The sequence below is a fragment of the Epinephelus fuscoguttatus genome, linkage group LG4, assembly GCF_011397635.1.
Source record: "Epinephelus fuscoguttatus linkage group LG4, E.fuscoguttatus.final_Chr_v1".
In the NCBI taxonomy this organism is placed as follows: Eukaryota; Metazoa; Chordata; class Actinopteri; order Perciformes; family Serranidae; genus Epinephelus; species Epinephelus fuscoguttatus.
The window spans coordinates 23,983,270-23,997,732 of record NC_064755.1 but is presented as its reverse complement, the minus strand read 5'-3'; the positions used below and the strand labels follow the sequence as shown (position 1 = coordinate 23,997,732).

General features: G+C 39.9%; 2 protein-coding genes across 3 annotated transcripts in view; one reads left to right on the top strand and one right to left on the bottom strand.

Moving 5' to 3' along the window:
• The first annotated feature begins 643 nt into the window (after window positions 1-643).
• On the top strand, window positions 644-13,502 carry pgpep1l (pyroglutamyl-peptidase I like). 2 transcript variants are annotated; one of them, XM_049574292.1, is made up of 6 exons: window positions 644-791; window positions 872-924; window positions 1,014-1,130; window positions 1,991-2,217; window positions 2,291-2,481; window positions 11,060-13,502. In XM_049574292.1, exons 1-5 carry the CDS (start codon window positions 761-763, stop codon window positions 2,463-2,465), a joined length of 603 nt encoding a protein of 200 aa, XP_049430249.1. In that variant the 5' UTR covers window positions 644-760; the 3' UTR covers window positions 2,466-2,481; window positions 11,060-13,502. The 2 variants fall into 2 exon arrangements, with proteins under 2 accessions (XP_049430249.1, XP_049430248.1); XM_049574291.1 differs by lacking the exon at window positions 11,060-13,502 and adding an exon at window positions 8,735-8,873.
• Window positions 8,312-14,463, bottom strand: part of igf1ra (insulin-like growth factor 1a receptor) — an 87,772-nt gene continuing 81,620 nt past the window's right edge. Inside the window, exon 21 of the mRNA XM_049574262.1 lies at window positions 8,312-9,190. Coding sequence (XP_049430219.1) covers window positions 8,665-9,190 — 526 coding nt within the window. The 3' untranslated portion in view covers window positions 8,312-8,664. The remainder of the gene's footprint in view (window positions 9,191-14,463) is intronic.

Genomic DNA, 14,463 nt, shown 5'->3' with positions numbered 1-14,463 from the left:
TTTTAGTGCTGTCTGAAATATAATACATCTCACTTCAATGTGATAACCAAGGATGTGGCGAAACATAAAATAAAATAAAATAAAATAAATAACAGAAAATAAAATAGAATAAAAAAATAAAATAAAAAAAATAAAAAAATTACATCACAAAACATAATAACATAAATTGTCATGAAGTAAAATGAAAGATGAAGACAAAACTAAGTCTGTAATTAAGTAAACAACTGAAATGAAAACAATGGGTCAAATGAGTATATTTTATAGTTGGTATGTTGTTCACTGAAATGACATATGAATACAGGCATATTGTTTTCTATTTGTATTTACCTGTTTTTAATTCACGTAAATCTGTCTTTTCTTACAGTCCAATGGATTATTTCCGGTTTAATAAAATATAAATAATAATAATAAAAAAAGATTTTTCAGTAATTAATGAGTGAGTACTAAAACCTCTAGTAAATATAAATTAATTGTTTAAAAATAAAGTAAATCGAAAGGTCAGTTTAGTCTTATTATCAGGCTGATAAAGTAACTGACTTTTAAATTAAAAGTCTTACCGGAGGCACCTGAATGCATCACTTCCATAATGCTTTTAATCCTCTATCTGCCGGGGAACAGCTCCGCCAAGCGGACAAACTGTGAACTGCGGTAGCTAAAATAAACCCTGACGTTTTTCAGTGGTCTGTACCCATAGACTGTACCGGACCAGCCAGTACCGGACTTCATAGTCCGGTACTGGCTGTGTGAACCTGACTGCGTTATGAGTGGATCCGACATCGTGGTGGTCACAGGTAAAGTAGTTTTTGCTGACAATAGACTACACGAGCTCTTCAAACCGGCGCACACGTTGATTTTTAATCCTGTCTGTCAGGTTTTGGACCTTTTCGACAGTTCCTGGTGAACCCCAGCTGGACAGCAGCCCAGGTAATGTATTGGGAATGATAATTAAAATCAATGTTAAACCCATCGTGAGACACAAAGACTTAGATATGTCTAATATTTCTTTATTTCAGGGCTTGAAGTTGGTCGGACTGGGAGAAGGGACTGATGTTTACATCAAGGAGGTGCCAGTGAGTTATGTGAAGACCCAGCAAATCATTGCTGAGATTTGGCAAACTCTTCACCCAAAGGTAAAGATTTATTGTTCAAGTCAAGACCAGGGCCAGAACCAGTGGTACAGGAAGTCCATCTCACTTAGGAAATTTAATAATGATAATAGTAATAAACTTTATTTATATAGCACCTTTCATACAAGAAATGCAGCACAGTGCTTTACAAAAAGGGCAATATAAGCACAGTGTGCTTCACATGAAAATGGACATAATGAACATAAATCAGAACTAATTCATAAAATCACAGAGCTGTAAAACCATAAATCTTGAAATTAAGTAAGATTTTAAAAGAGATGCAGCAGCGTGAGGCGTAAAAAGAAAGAGTGTCAGACCTGTCATGAAAATCAGAGCTAGTTAAAGGCTAAATTGAACAGATACGTTTTTAGCTTTCTTTCTTTCTTTTTTTTTTTTTAACTATTCAGATACCAAAAGTGTCAAACTATTACTGATTTGGATTTAAAAATAAAATGCAATTTTTTGTTTCATTTTTTTTTATATAACTAACTAAATAATTATTATTTTGTCATTGTTAAATTATATTTTATTTTATTTCCCTTTATATATATATATATATATATTATATCCCTTTATTTTCCCTATATGTTAACCTACAATGAGTTTGTCTAATATATAACTTATCAAAAAACATTTAAAACCACTTGAAATTAATTTAAACAGTCACGAAATCCAAACCTTTTTTTGTAGAGTGCAAACAGTTGCTAAAATCCCCCAGTTTCCCAGAACAGCTTAAGAGGGCATGGCCTCAGTTTCCTGAATAGTAGCTACAGCCCTGGTGGAGATATTTAGCATAATTACACCATGATTACATTAATAATAGGTGAATATCTCACTTTATCCTCCTTGTTTGTGTGCCCCAGTTTGCTGTACATCTGGGCGTAGCCAGAGCTTCTAGTGTCATCATTCTGGAGCAAACAGGAAAGAACAGCGGCTACAGAGACAAAGACGTGTGCGGCTTCTGCCCTGAGAGTCACTGCTGTGTGGAGGGAGGACCAGACAAACTGGACTCGGTCGTTAATATGAGGGCTGTCGCCAAAGAGCTCCAACAAGCAGGGGCGGATGTTGTTTATTCAAGAGATGCTGGCAGGTAGGCGTCTGCTCCTGCACTGTGATGATGGACACACAACAATATGAGATAACGCTGTCTGTGCTTCTCTCAGGTACCTGTGTGACTTTGCATATTACTGCTCACTGTATTATGGTCAGAGGAGAGCAGCATTTATCCATGTGCCCTCATCTGGCAGCCTGACCTCAGGTGACAGACTGGTACCACTGCTGCAGAGCCTCATTCTCGCCATGCTGGACCAGCTGGAGGACTCTTCAGAAACCACGTGATGAGAACATGAGCGAGGTAGATCTTCTAATAGACATTTCACACGTCAAAGTGGCCTCAGAGAGATTTGAATAGAACAAACAGTCATATTTCTCATTCATTTATTTATTCAAAATTTCAGAAAAAAAAAAGAAAATACAAGAAATTCTCAGATACACATTTGGAGATGGCATGTCAAAAATACACCATCTCAGCTATAGGTGTGAAAAAACGTTTGAGGCCTCAGATACAGAGCTTGAAAAAAGACAGAGTCTAGTGAAGGTTTTTTTTTGATTATTTCTTTTCCCCAATCAGGTAATGAACACAGAGATCTTGTGAAAGTCATTGCAATAAAATCATAGCAGTAGACCAAGGCCCCCTCAGAAGGTATAGGAATGCAAATCATAACAACAGAGGCATGATAATGATAAACCTCAAACTTATTATTGCAGTTTGAATGCACTGACGCATCCTCCATAAACCTGAGGTTTGCATGAAGAACATTCAGAAGAATGAAAGTGATAAAAGATGAATGTTTTTGTCTTTTCAGTTCGTTAATGTATATTTGAAATCTGGTAATGCAAAAAAAAAAAGCAACTAGTGTGAAGCTGTAAACTTAGGCCTATCATCTTTTTTCTAATCATGTTTACCTCTTCACTGTGACTACCCGTAATCTACGCAACATCCCTGTCCTATACATGTCCACGTGTGTATTTAAATGCTGCAGTTATGACAGGTTTGTGATCTAATGGTAACTATGAATTCAACAGTAATTCACCTCACGACAGCTCGATGTAACGTCTACTCCCGGAACTGAAGATTTTGCATTTAATCCTTACATGCATCCAAAACAGGAAAAAAAAAGCACAGATATGTTAAGTAACTACACAAGCTGTTTGCTTGTCAGTGGTGATTTCTGTACCGACGTTATATTCAGCAGCAGTCAACCAAAAAAAAACTGTTCACTCTTTCATTCTCTTATATTCTCCTAAATCATGCACAGATAAAATGCTTAAGAGGAAATTGAGCACCCAGGTTTCACATTAGAAGTTACCCAGTGGCCTAGTCGTAATTTCTTTTTATTGCTTTTGGGTTTTAATTTCAACATGACTTTTATAATCGTTTCCAGCCCAGAAGCCCTTGCACCGAGACAGCACTCTCCAAAGTAGCCGCTTTGAGTTGAGGTTTGTTAGGAGAAGTTTTGAGATGTAAAAGCTCCTTTTTTTGCCACCTTCGTGCTCGACATTTTCGATGACAATATAAGATCCACTGAGGTGACGGTTTGAACCAGCAGCATTAGTGTAAGTAGCAGTACAAAGAGGCCAAAAAAAGGCGTGTTGAGTTTACTTCCAAGAGATCAAAAAGCCTTAAAAAAAATGGCGGAGATAAGCCATTACTAGAGCTGGAACGTGATGGCATTCAGCAGGTAGACTCGGGACAGGGGGAGTGATGGCGTTCACGTAAACACAAAGAGTTACGGGGGTGACAAAAAAAAGAAGACGGAATCTAATCCAACATTGATAGATGACTGAAACTGTCCAGAAACATGTAGGTGGAGTTGCTGCTATCTCGACAAAGGTTTTGTGTTACATTCACAGCACTGATCCATACATAGAACTGAATGTATATTTTGAGCGTGAATGACATCTGGATGTCTCGTTTGTGCCGTAACCGTGCAACGTTACAGGCTGCAGGTGACCAGCGAATACATTTTTTTGTTCTTGGAGGTCGATAAAACATTTTTCCCTTTTTAAATATTCCCCATCATAACTGTTTGGACTCATACAAAAATGCATTTTAGATGAGAAAATTAAGGTTTCTGTCTTTTGAGGATTTGAGGTTGTGACAATATGTTGGGAGTCAGTGGAGATGGGATATCTGGTGCTGATGTTGCGCCCCGCACTCTTGCCTTTATCATTCAGTCAAATTAAGCGTAATTATGTAATATTATCTCACATAAACACCCAAAATTTTATATTTATTCTGCAGGAAACTTAACCATACTGCACTTAAGTTCTCTCGTGTTGTATTCTTGGAGGTGTAAACTTACTGGTGGGCTGATTACATCACAGATATTCCATCTCCCATCCTAGTCCGCTTTGTGAGGTTTATCTAGATCCCTGTGGGTTTTATCCAGATGATGAGGTTTCTATACAAACTGATGAGAAAGAGTGAGATGTACTTGTTTTCCATACGCATACATATATTTAAAAAGAGTGAGGTAGATATATACTTGAAGGAAAAAAAAATAAAACCTTTTAAGTCCCCCAGTCATGACACCAAAGAAAATACATACAAAAAAATCCAACTTTATACTGAATCATGGGGCATTTATACAGTGATTTAAACTGATATCACAAAAGGAAAATAAAAAAATAAATAAATAACACTCCTACAGAAAAAAAAACTTCAAAGAGAGAGGGGAGAGAAAAAAATCACCAGGCAACATTTTCCAAAAAAAGATGAGGAGAAATCCTTCAAAAATCACTAAGACCTTTTTTTGTTTTCCATTCATGACATTGAAATGTGTTCCCTTCCCTGGACTTTAACCCATCCTTTATTTGGTTTTCAGAAGCAGTGATTATGAAGACAAACAATAAGACCTGTTCTCACTTTGGAGACGTAACGTTAGCAGAAGTGGCATTATATTGCGCTTGAGTGTTATAATAATGTTTAAAAAAATAAAAGGAAGGAGAAATAAAATCTGATTTTGAATGCTTGAGAGATGGTTGGCGTAATTAAGGCAAACAATACAACCCAATTAGCCCTATTGATCCGAGAAGAGGCAAGAAATGGATGGGTTAAAATACCAGATCTGGTGTAAAGTAAATATCTTGTACGCTTACTTCAAAAGGAGGCACCGGGGGAGGAAACAGGTACAGTATGTTGTAGAGGTCAGTGAGGGGCCAGTGGGGAGGAGAGAGGGCACTACTGAACTCAAAACATGATGGTAAGGGGTGAGGAGAAGTAGGATGAGGAGGAGGAAATGGGGAGGTACAAGCTGAGACAAGTAGAGGACGATCATGAGAATGTGTGGAGAAAGCAAAGCCTTTACTTTGACCTGAGATTGAGTCGCACCTAGGGGGCAATGCTAGGCGCAGTGCTAGACAACAAGTACAAAAAGGGTGCAGAAAGTACACACTCACACATCGAGCTAAGGTGTCCATACCAAATAATAATAATAATAATAATATTAATAATAATAATAATATAGACATCCACGAAACAAATACAGGAGGAAAGATTTCATAAAAATAAAAGGCAATGAATGAAATATAGTGTTACAGGAAACCTTTTGGGGTAACAGAAGAAAATGCTTTTATATCTAAATCATCTTATTTTTTTAGTTTTTTTGTTTTTTAAACAGAGTTTGAAGATATAAGAAATGGACCGTAGTGGAGACCATAAAATACCAAACCTGAAGGATTTCTTGTGTGTGTGTGTGTGTGTGTGTGTGTGTGTGTGTGTGTGTGTGTATATATATATATATATATATATATATATACCCACATCCAAAAGAGAAAAAGAATAAAATAGCAGCTTTGTTCTGTACAGACATAGAGGCAAACATTTTGAACCGTAAAAAGGTTTTTAAAAAAGTGACAAAACCAATGATGTGTATAAAAACGATCCTGCAGTCTAAAATACAACTGTAAGACCTTTATATGTGTTTGAAATGTAGAGAAACTAATGACTATTCTAAAAGAGACCTGCTGTGATTTAAAAATCGTCTCTAGGCTACTAAAATCCGATCCAACGCCTTCTCGTTTTTCTGTCTCAGGTCTTCGACTCTGTCTGTCTGTTGTGGTGTATTTGGTGCCATTGAATTTGAACAGCAGTATCACAGAGAACGACGTTCACCTCCCGCATGAAATGTACACTTTAAAAACAAAGTCAGATAAAGGTTTGAATGAATGAACGCGGAGGCAGAGTCGTATCCCTTGATTGTGACGTTCAGTGACTTGCAGTGTGAGACTTGATGATGCTTTGTTAGGATTTTGTTTTAATAAAACGAGGACAGACTGAGGCTGTGATTCAGAGTTGGCTGACTCAAGTTGTGTGTGTGCTTCCACTGGATGTTCAAGTGATGAAGAGGAGGGTTTCTGTTCATCTGTTTAGGTGCAACAGAATGTTTTGTAAAGCCGATAACCAGAAACAGCAAGCAGCCATTTCAAATGAAAATATAGGGCTGCAACGAATTATTATTTTCATCATCAATTAATCTGCCAATTGTTTTTGAAAACCCAAACTTGTCTAGATGACAAAAAAGCAGCAAGTCCCACCGAATAAGGAGCTGGAGAGCCAATTACATTTGGGCATTTTTGTTTAAATAAACTGAATTAAATTGATAATAAAATCATAAAATTTATAAAATTGGTTGCAAATTTTACATCCATTGACTAATTATTTTAACTTAAATTATTTTAAACTTCAGTGTGTAGGATTTAGGGGCATCTATTGGTAGAAAAGGTATTTAACTTTCATAATTTTTATTTCATTACTTTATAATCACCTGAAAATAAGAACTGTGTTTTCGTTTAATTAGAATGAGACGTTAATATCTGCTAGATGCCACTAAATTCTACACACTGAACCTTTATTAAAATATACTGACATTTCAAAGTTCGGATTAAATTATCATTTTAAGATGAATTCTTACTAGGGGTGGGGGAAAAAACGATACGATATAGTATTGCGATTTTTTTTTGGCAATATCGTATCGTCACACAGTCCCAAATGTGTTTTTTTAAATTATATAAATCATTAATATGACAAATACAAATTGAACTTAAGTTAGCCTACTAGAATAATATAATCAATTGCTTTTTCAGTCCACTAGATACATTTTGCTGCTGCAAAAAAATGAGATGAACAGACTGAAAATTTTATCTTTTTAGATAAAACAGATGTTTCCCTTTGGGGACATAATTACAGTTGAATAAAGGTTATAAATCGCAGTATATCGCAATATATTTTAATCACAATATTCAATATATTGCAACATATTTAAAATTGCAATAATATCGTATTGTGATAATATCCTATCATGGATCTTCTGGTGATTCCCACCCCTAGTTTTTACTGATACTGTGTCAGTTGATGTGAGGAAAATGTACCTTTAAACTGGATTAAGAGGCCTATACTTCAAATCTTGAATGAAACATTGCTGCTTTTCTGCCGGCCTCTCTATATGCAAATCATTTAATAGAAATTTTGTGGCGCATTTCTCTAAGTATCACAAGGCCTGCTAGATTTATTCCACCCACAATGCAGACGCTGCACATTCTCAGAAAACTTTGACTGCAGGTGTGAATGTGGCCTCTCTCAACAGTACACTGTATCCTGTTCTGTGATAACCCCCCTACACACACACACACACACACACACACAGCTGCTCCACGAGCAGTTAGTACTAAAGATAAGCATGAAGTCTGAGTGCTACCAAACAATTTTGGTGTTACTTCCCAGACAGACTTATCTGAACTCTGAATCACAGCCTTAAACAAGAAGGGAGACCTGTATGAAACTGAAGAAAAAGCTTGATTTGGCAATAGTTTGGCAGATACACAATAGGCCCTCCTCTTCCATTTTGACCCGCTCCTGACAGGGATCATAGAAATATCAACAGTAAAATGAAACGCTGATCTTAGTCCAGACTTTCTCATAGAGGCATTCTCACGTGACATGAGCCCGTCTGCTCATGCAAACAAAGTCATTTTGATGGAAAGTCATTTAGAAATGGAGCTATACCATATTATAGAGAGAATCCCATGTTTTGTATAAATACACACTCAGATATCCACAACATCCCCTCTGAAATCATCAGGAAAAAAAGTGCTCTTCTGTTGGATTTGCTGGCAGATATGCTAAAAAAAAAAAGATTTTCTTTAGTTCATGTCTAAATCTGTAAGTCAGGATACATGCCTTTAGTGTTTTCCTTCTCAAAGGACTTATGTAACAACGACTGAAATCCTGGCGGCACAGGAAGGAGTTCCCCAGTGTCGAGTCTGAGCCACCAAACTCCAAATGCTTTAGCAGGTTTCTGTACTGTTTCTCAGTTTTTACAGTTTGTGTTTGACCTTAAAGGAGTGGAGAGACCATCTACTGGCACACAGTAGAAGAAAGTCGTTTCTTACCTCATCCATCCCTCCTTAAGAGATGGAGGAGAGGTTTGTGTTACCCTGTGTAAGAGGAGGAGGAGGAGAAGGGGCTGGTCTGATATCAGCAGGCCGACGACTGGGGCAGTGGTAACGCCCGTTCGTTCTTTCTGCCCCCATTCATGTGTGCATAGGGTTGCATCTCATCAAAGTTGGGCCGCAGTACCACCACGGGCCCGTTGGCCGAAACATGTCCTGAGTGCTTTTCCAAGGCTTGGCCTGGAGACGCCAACGCTGAGGCAACCGGGCCCGGGGAGGAGGGAGACACAGGTCCCAGTAATGGAGTACTTGGGCCTTGCATGGGGGATAACTGCTGTGTAGAAGGAGGCGGCGTGCCTCCTGTGCACCCCGACGAGGGGGCGGCGGCAGCAGAGGGCTGCCTGGTGGATGCAGGGTCCAGTGGAATGTTCTCCATGTTTTCTACCTCCATGTCCAGCTCCTCGGTGTCCGGCGGCTTGTTCTCCTCACTGTAGAAGAAGCTCATTTCCCTGAAGGGAGGATCTAGTTCATCTTTGATGCTGCTGATGATCTCCAGGAAGGACGGACGCATCTTGGGGTTATACTGCCAGCACATCCTCATCAGCTCGAATCTGCAAGTGATGTAGAAAGGATAAAAAGGGTTGGTAATGGACAGTAGATTCTTGGCATTATTTTATAATTAAAAGCATAGATTCAATTTGTTTTTTCAGATGATCTTTTTGTAATTATTTTGCTTTATTGAGACGCAGATATTAAAAAGGGGTGCAGCACGGTGGTGGGGTGGTTAGCACTGTCGCCTCACAGCAAGAGGGTTCCTGGTTCGATCTCAGGAGGGAGCCCCTCTGTGTGGAGTTTGCATGTTCTCCCTGTGTCAGCTTGGGTTTTCTCCAGGTACTCCGGCTTCCTCCCACAGTCCAAAGACATGCAGGTTAACCCTTTGGAACCTGGAGCAACATCACTTTTCTTACGCTGCATTCAGACCCCTTTTCCAAGTATTTAAACCTTTGAATCATGAGCTAATTAGTGCGATTTCTTTCAGGAACATGGGGAAAAGGCAATGAGCAACTTGGTGAGAAATATCCCACAAATTATGTTACGGAATTATTATAATTTTAAGCACTATTTCCAGGGAATTCCATCTTTGTTTGTTTTTAACTTTCTTCTTCTTCTTTTCAAAACTAATTTTCTTGTTTTAAATTTCGTGGTAATTTTGCGGGGTCATTTCCTCTTTCATTGCTCATTGGCTTCTTCCCATGTTTTTAATAGAAATCAAGCCAATTTGCTCAGGTTGCAAAGAGTTAACTGGTGATATATGACTTCAAGTTGTCCGTAGGTGTGAATGTGAGCGTGAATCGTTGTCAGTCTCTATGTGTCAGCTCTGTGATAGTCTGGTGACCTGTCCAGGGTGTACCCTGCCTCTCGCCCAATGTCAGCTGGGATAGGCTCCAGCCCCCCTGCGACCCCTAACAGGATCAGCAGTTATGGAAAATGAATAAACTTTTTCATAACAAAATAAGAACTGTGGATTTTATCCCCCGTCCAAGAGTATAACTGTGCTACTTCACAGCCAGTAGGACAGGAAGAATGATTGCAGCAGCCAACAGCTCAGTGTACATATAGGGATGTGAATATTGTCTTAATACAGACTTGGAAGAAATGTGAACCTATCCTTTAAGGACTTCTGAGTGGGGAGACTTCATGTTTCTTACCAGCAGGTGGCAGAAGACACTGAAGTTAAAGCCAGTTTCCATTCTCTCTGGCAGTGTAACTCAGTTCACTGTATAGAGCTTGAAAAACAAACCCTTATGTAGACGGTACATTTACATAGTACTGTACTGTGCTGTGCTGCTACTCACCACTTACTACAGTGAATATACGATAGAACAGATGCTTTGATTACTTTTAGATTGTGTACAGAATAAAACAGACACAAATTACAATAACAAGTGTAAGTTTCTGTGTTCACATTTTGGTTTATATTAGTGGGTGTGAATGTAATTACCATGTGCACCTTTAGCCTGATGGCAGCAGCTTATACACACTAAAAAAAGACGTGAAGTCACATATACCCATCCTTATCTCTTGGACTTTACAGATTTCATACAGGTTGTTGACAGATACTCTTGGTGAGCGTGACAGTTCAAACGAACTACTAAAAACCTGGATACGTTTTAAGGATTGGTACATCACAACAGATACAGTAAGATCAGTAATGTCGCATGTGCTCTGAAGCACAGTAAATCATATGTTATGTTACTGTGCCAGGCCAGCAGCCGAGCTTTGGGAATGTCAAAACAACATCATAAAAGGGAGAATTATTACAGTTTTGTGTGGTGCTACACCACACACCACAACTTCAATTATACACAAACAAGCTAAGAATACTCTCTAAGGCCCGCTGACATAAACACCTCAGTCATCTCTCCTCCGTTCTTGCTGTTCCCTCACTCTTGTTTTCTTTCTCTCCCTCTCTCTCCCAGAGGTCTCTTTGCAGTCTACAACAGCCTCTGCAGCTGGGTGCCAGCTCCGCTCTGCACAGAGGAATTATGGGTAGAGCTTTTCTTAAGCACGCGCCTTGCTTCATACTCTAAAGCAGCAGTCAGGGGAGGGGGGGTGGCTTGGGCTTGTTTTTCAGCAGCGCAGCAAGTGTCTTAAAGTTGACGTTAAGATGTCCAAACCCAGGAAGCGAAGACCTCCCGTGGAACGACGTGTAATGCTTGGTGCTCCGGGGTAACCTGACGGCGAAGTCCTGCCTGCTGAAAACTCTTTCCCCACCATCTGTTGCTGCGCACGGGGCTTGATGCAAATTTAGAAAACAAACACTGCAGTAAATCATGACATGTTGTCAGCATCCTGCCAATCACAGCAAACATAGACACATGCTATTGCCATTAAGCTTAACGGACTTACATTTGACCTGTCACCAGTGACGTTATTAACACATGTACAGCTCACAGTGGTACATGAGCTGTACATGTATGTCCTACAGCTGGCATGAAAGAGCTCCTCTCGGTCGGGCAACATCTATTTCACTTTTTATTTGTCTATTGCCACCAATTTTTATATAATGTTTGTTTACCTGCATTTAGTACATTCAAGTCCATTTTAACAAACTAAATGTGCTGTATACATAAAGTTTACTGACTGATCTTTAAAGGTTCAGTGTGTGGGACTGAAGGGGATATGTGTCATCAGATATATCATACAATGTTATGTTTTTTCGTAGTGTGTAATCACCTGAAATTGAGTATTGTCATGTTTTTGTTAACTCAGAATGAGCCATTTATACCTACATAGGGAGTGGGTCCTTGTCCATGGAGTCGGCCATGTTTGTACAGTAGCCCAGAATGGACAAACCAAACACTGGCTCTAGATAGGGCCCTCTGCCTTTTCACATTGACCACTGTAATTAGCAGCCCCTCTACCACAAGCCGAACAAAAGCATCAGAACAGCTGCTTTATTCAGTGTTTTTACCGGTTTAAATCTCTGCGTCTGTTTGTTTCAGACAGGAAGAGAACTCTGCGGACAATTTCCAGTTAAAACATCCTGAATGTCTGGATCTTAAGTTAGCAGAGAAAAAAATTAAGCACACATTAGCAGGTGCTGGGCTAGCCTGTACCGTTTGTTTTGGAGAGGAGGAGACCTCTGCGGATAATATGGCTCCCAGTAAAAAAAATCACCTAAACAATGAACACTAAAGAAATCCTAAAGGGGATTTATACTTTTGTGGCAGACCCTACGCCGTAGCCTACGCACGTGGCCTACGCCGTTGTGAGCATTTATACTTGTACAGTGGTGTGTCTGTGTCACTCTGCAGTCACACCTCCAAAACACTAGTCGACGGCGGGGTTTCTTTGAAGTGCTGAATAGTATAGTTGATTCAAAACACACATTAAACATGGCTTAATAGCAACAGTTTCAAACATTACACAAATCAACTTCTTCATAACTAGCAGCATTCACAGACAAAGCACTTGTCTTTTCCTGGACACATTTCGCACACAAATACAACATACTAATGTTTTTAGCACAACATTTTACATTGTATAAATTAGCCTAGTAGCTAGCGGACTTTTCCTCCACTCATATGAAGGCAGGGACAACAGCAACATTTAACAAAGGTAACATTACAAAATTTGGCTCCATTACAGCTTGCAAGGTTCACCGACAAAACAACTGCTTTATACTAAACACGTTTTCCAAACAGATGTAACATGCTAACGTTATTGGCACAAGCCTATGGCAGTTAATACTTGGCACATGGGAGAAGTTTCAGTTGGTTGCAATCTGCAATCCTCACCACTAGATGCCACTAAATCCTACGCACTGCTCCTTTAACTTGAAAACAACCTTTGGGTGACCAAAATGGCTGCCTCAGTCCTGTGCTCTCTAATACTTGTTTTCTTTATTTGATCTGTTTAAGCTGTGTGCGTCTGTATCTGTATCGCACTGTAAATGTGTCTCCTGCACTGTCTTTAATTACAGATAGAGCTCATGTAAACTGGAGTCAGACCCGCCCTCGTATGTGTGTCTGACTCTGTACTTTTGTGTCACATCAATAACTGCTGAGCATTACAAATATGTGGTGTGATAGTGCAAAAACAGAGTTTTCAAAATGAAATCAGGCAGCAGTCAGGTTTTTATTAAATAATCCGCACTAGTCTAGACATGGCCAAAATGTAACCAGACTAAAAAAATGGACAGAAAGAACCTTGAATCACTCAGATAAAATCAGAAACAGACACAGGCCAAGTGCAGAACAGTCTTCAGACATCTATGGTAAATGTTTAATAAACTCGAACGGGAATCTCTGGCAACTAAACTGCACACATGCAACATCCCCAGTGTGGTGAAACCTTGATGTATAATAGCACTGCTAGTGATACTGCACATTCCGCAATAAATCATGTTGTTTAATATAATCACGGATCTGTCTGCATTTAATTTTCGCCCAACCCTGCGAGAGAGAGCGTGCACTTTTGTCTATAGGAAACTCAAGACAGAAACATGGGAAATCCAATCAGTGACCCGCAGCTACCTGACCATGGGAACGACAGTACAAGGAGGAGACATTCAAAGCTTTCCAAATATGACTCAGCCTGCTTTCTCTTGTACCTTTCTATTCAGTCTTTGTATGGACTTCTGGCTTCACCACACTTCAGCAGTCGTCTGGAAATCTCCATTAAGTCACTACAGTAGAGGCCACCAGCAGCAAAAGGCCTGACTTCCCTGTGTGCTGCTCCCAGACCAGGAAGCTAACCCCCCACCCACCACCACTACCACCACCACCTCTGTAACACAATCCACACACTCCTGTAATCAGGACAAAACAGTCAGGCTGCCATAGAAACAAGAGGTTTGTGTCTGCACAACACACGGCCCTCTTTTTTTTTTTTTTTTTTTACTCTCACTCTCTTTCTAAGGTGAGGTCAGCCATGGAGTGTGGGAGGGGAGAGCGCAGAATGCCTTCTTATTGAGGTCAGAGTGGGAGAGGAGAAATGCATATATGCAGCAGCGCATGCTGACAAGCAGGCTGTGCTGTGATTTCTCTTCTCTTACAGCCAGGGTGATTCATTAATGAATTACAAATGAATTAATGAATGCTTGCTCTCCCACTCCCTTTGCTGACGGACAGACACCGTCTCCCCGCTCATGCCCGTTCTCGGCGGCAGGAATGAGGGGCATCTTTCACACACGCGTCGTGGCATCCCTTCTATGGGCCGAGGCTGACGGGTGAGGAGGCTTCTCGCTGCCAGCTGACCACCAGGGCCATGTCGTCAGCGGGCCGCATTTAACCTGTGACGTTAATGTCAGGCCTCATCTTGGCTCTACCTAAGCGTACACACCACATGATATCCTACACACTTTGAACCACAACTTAAA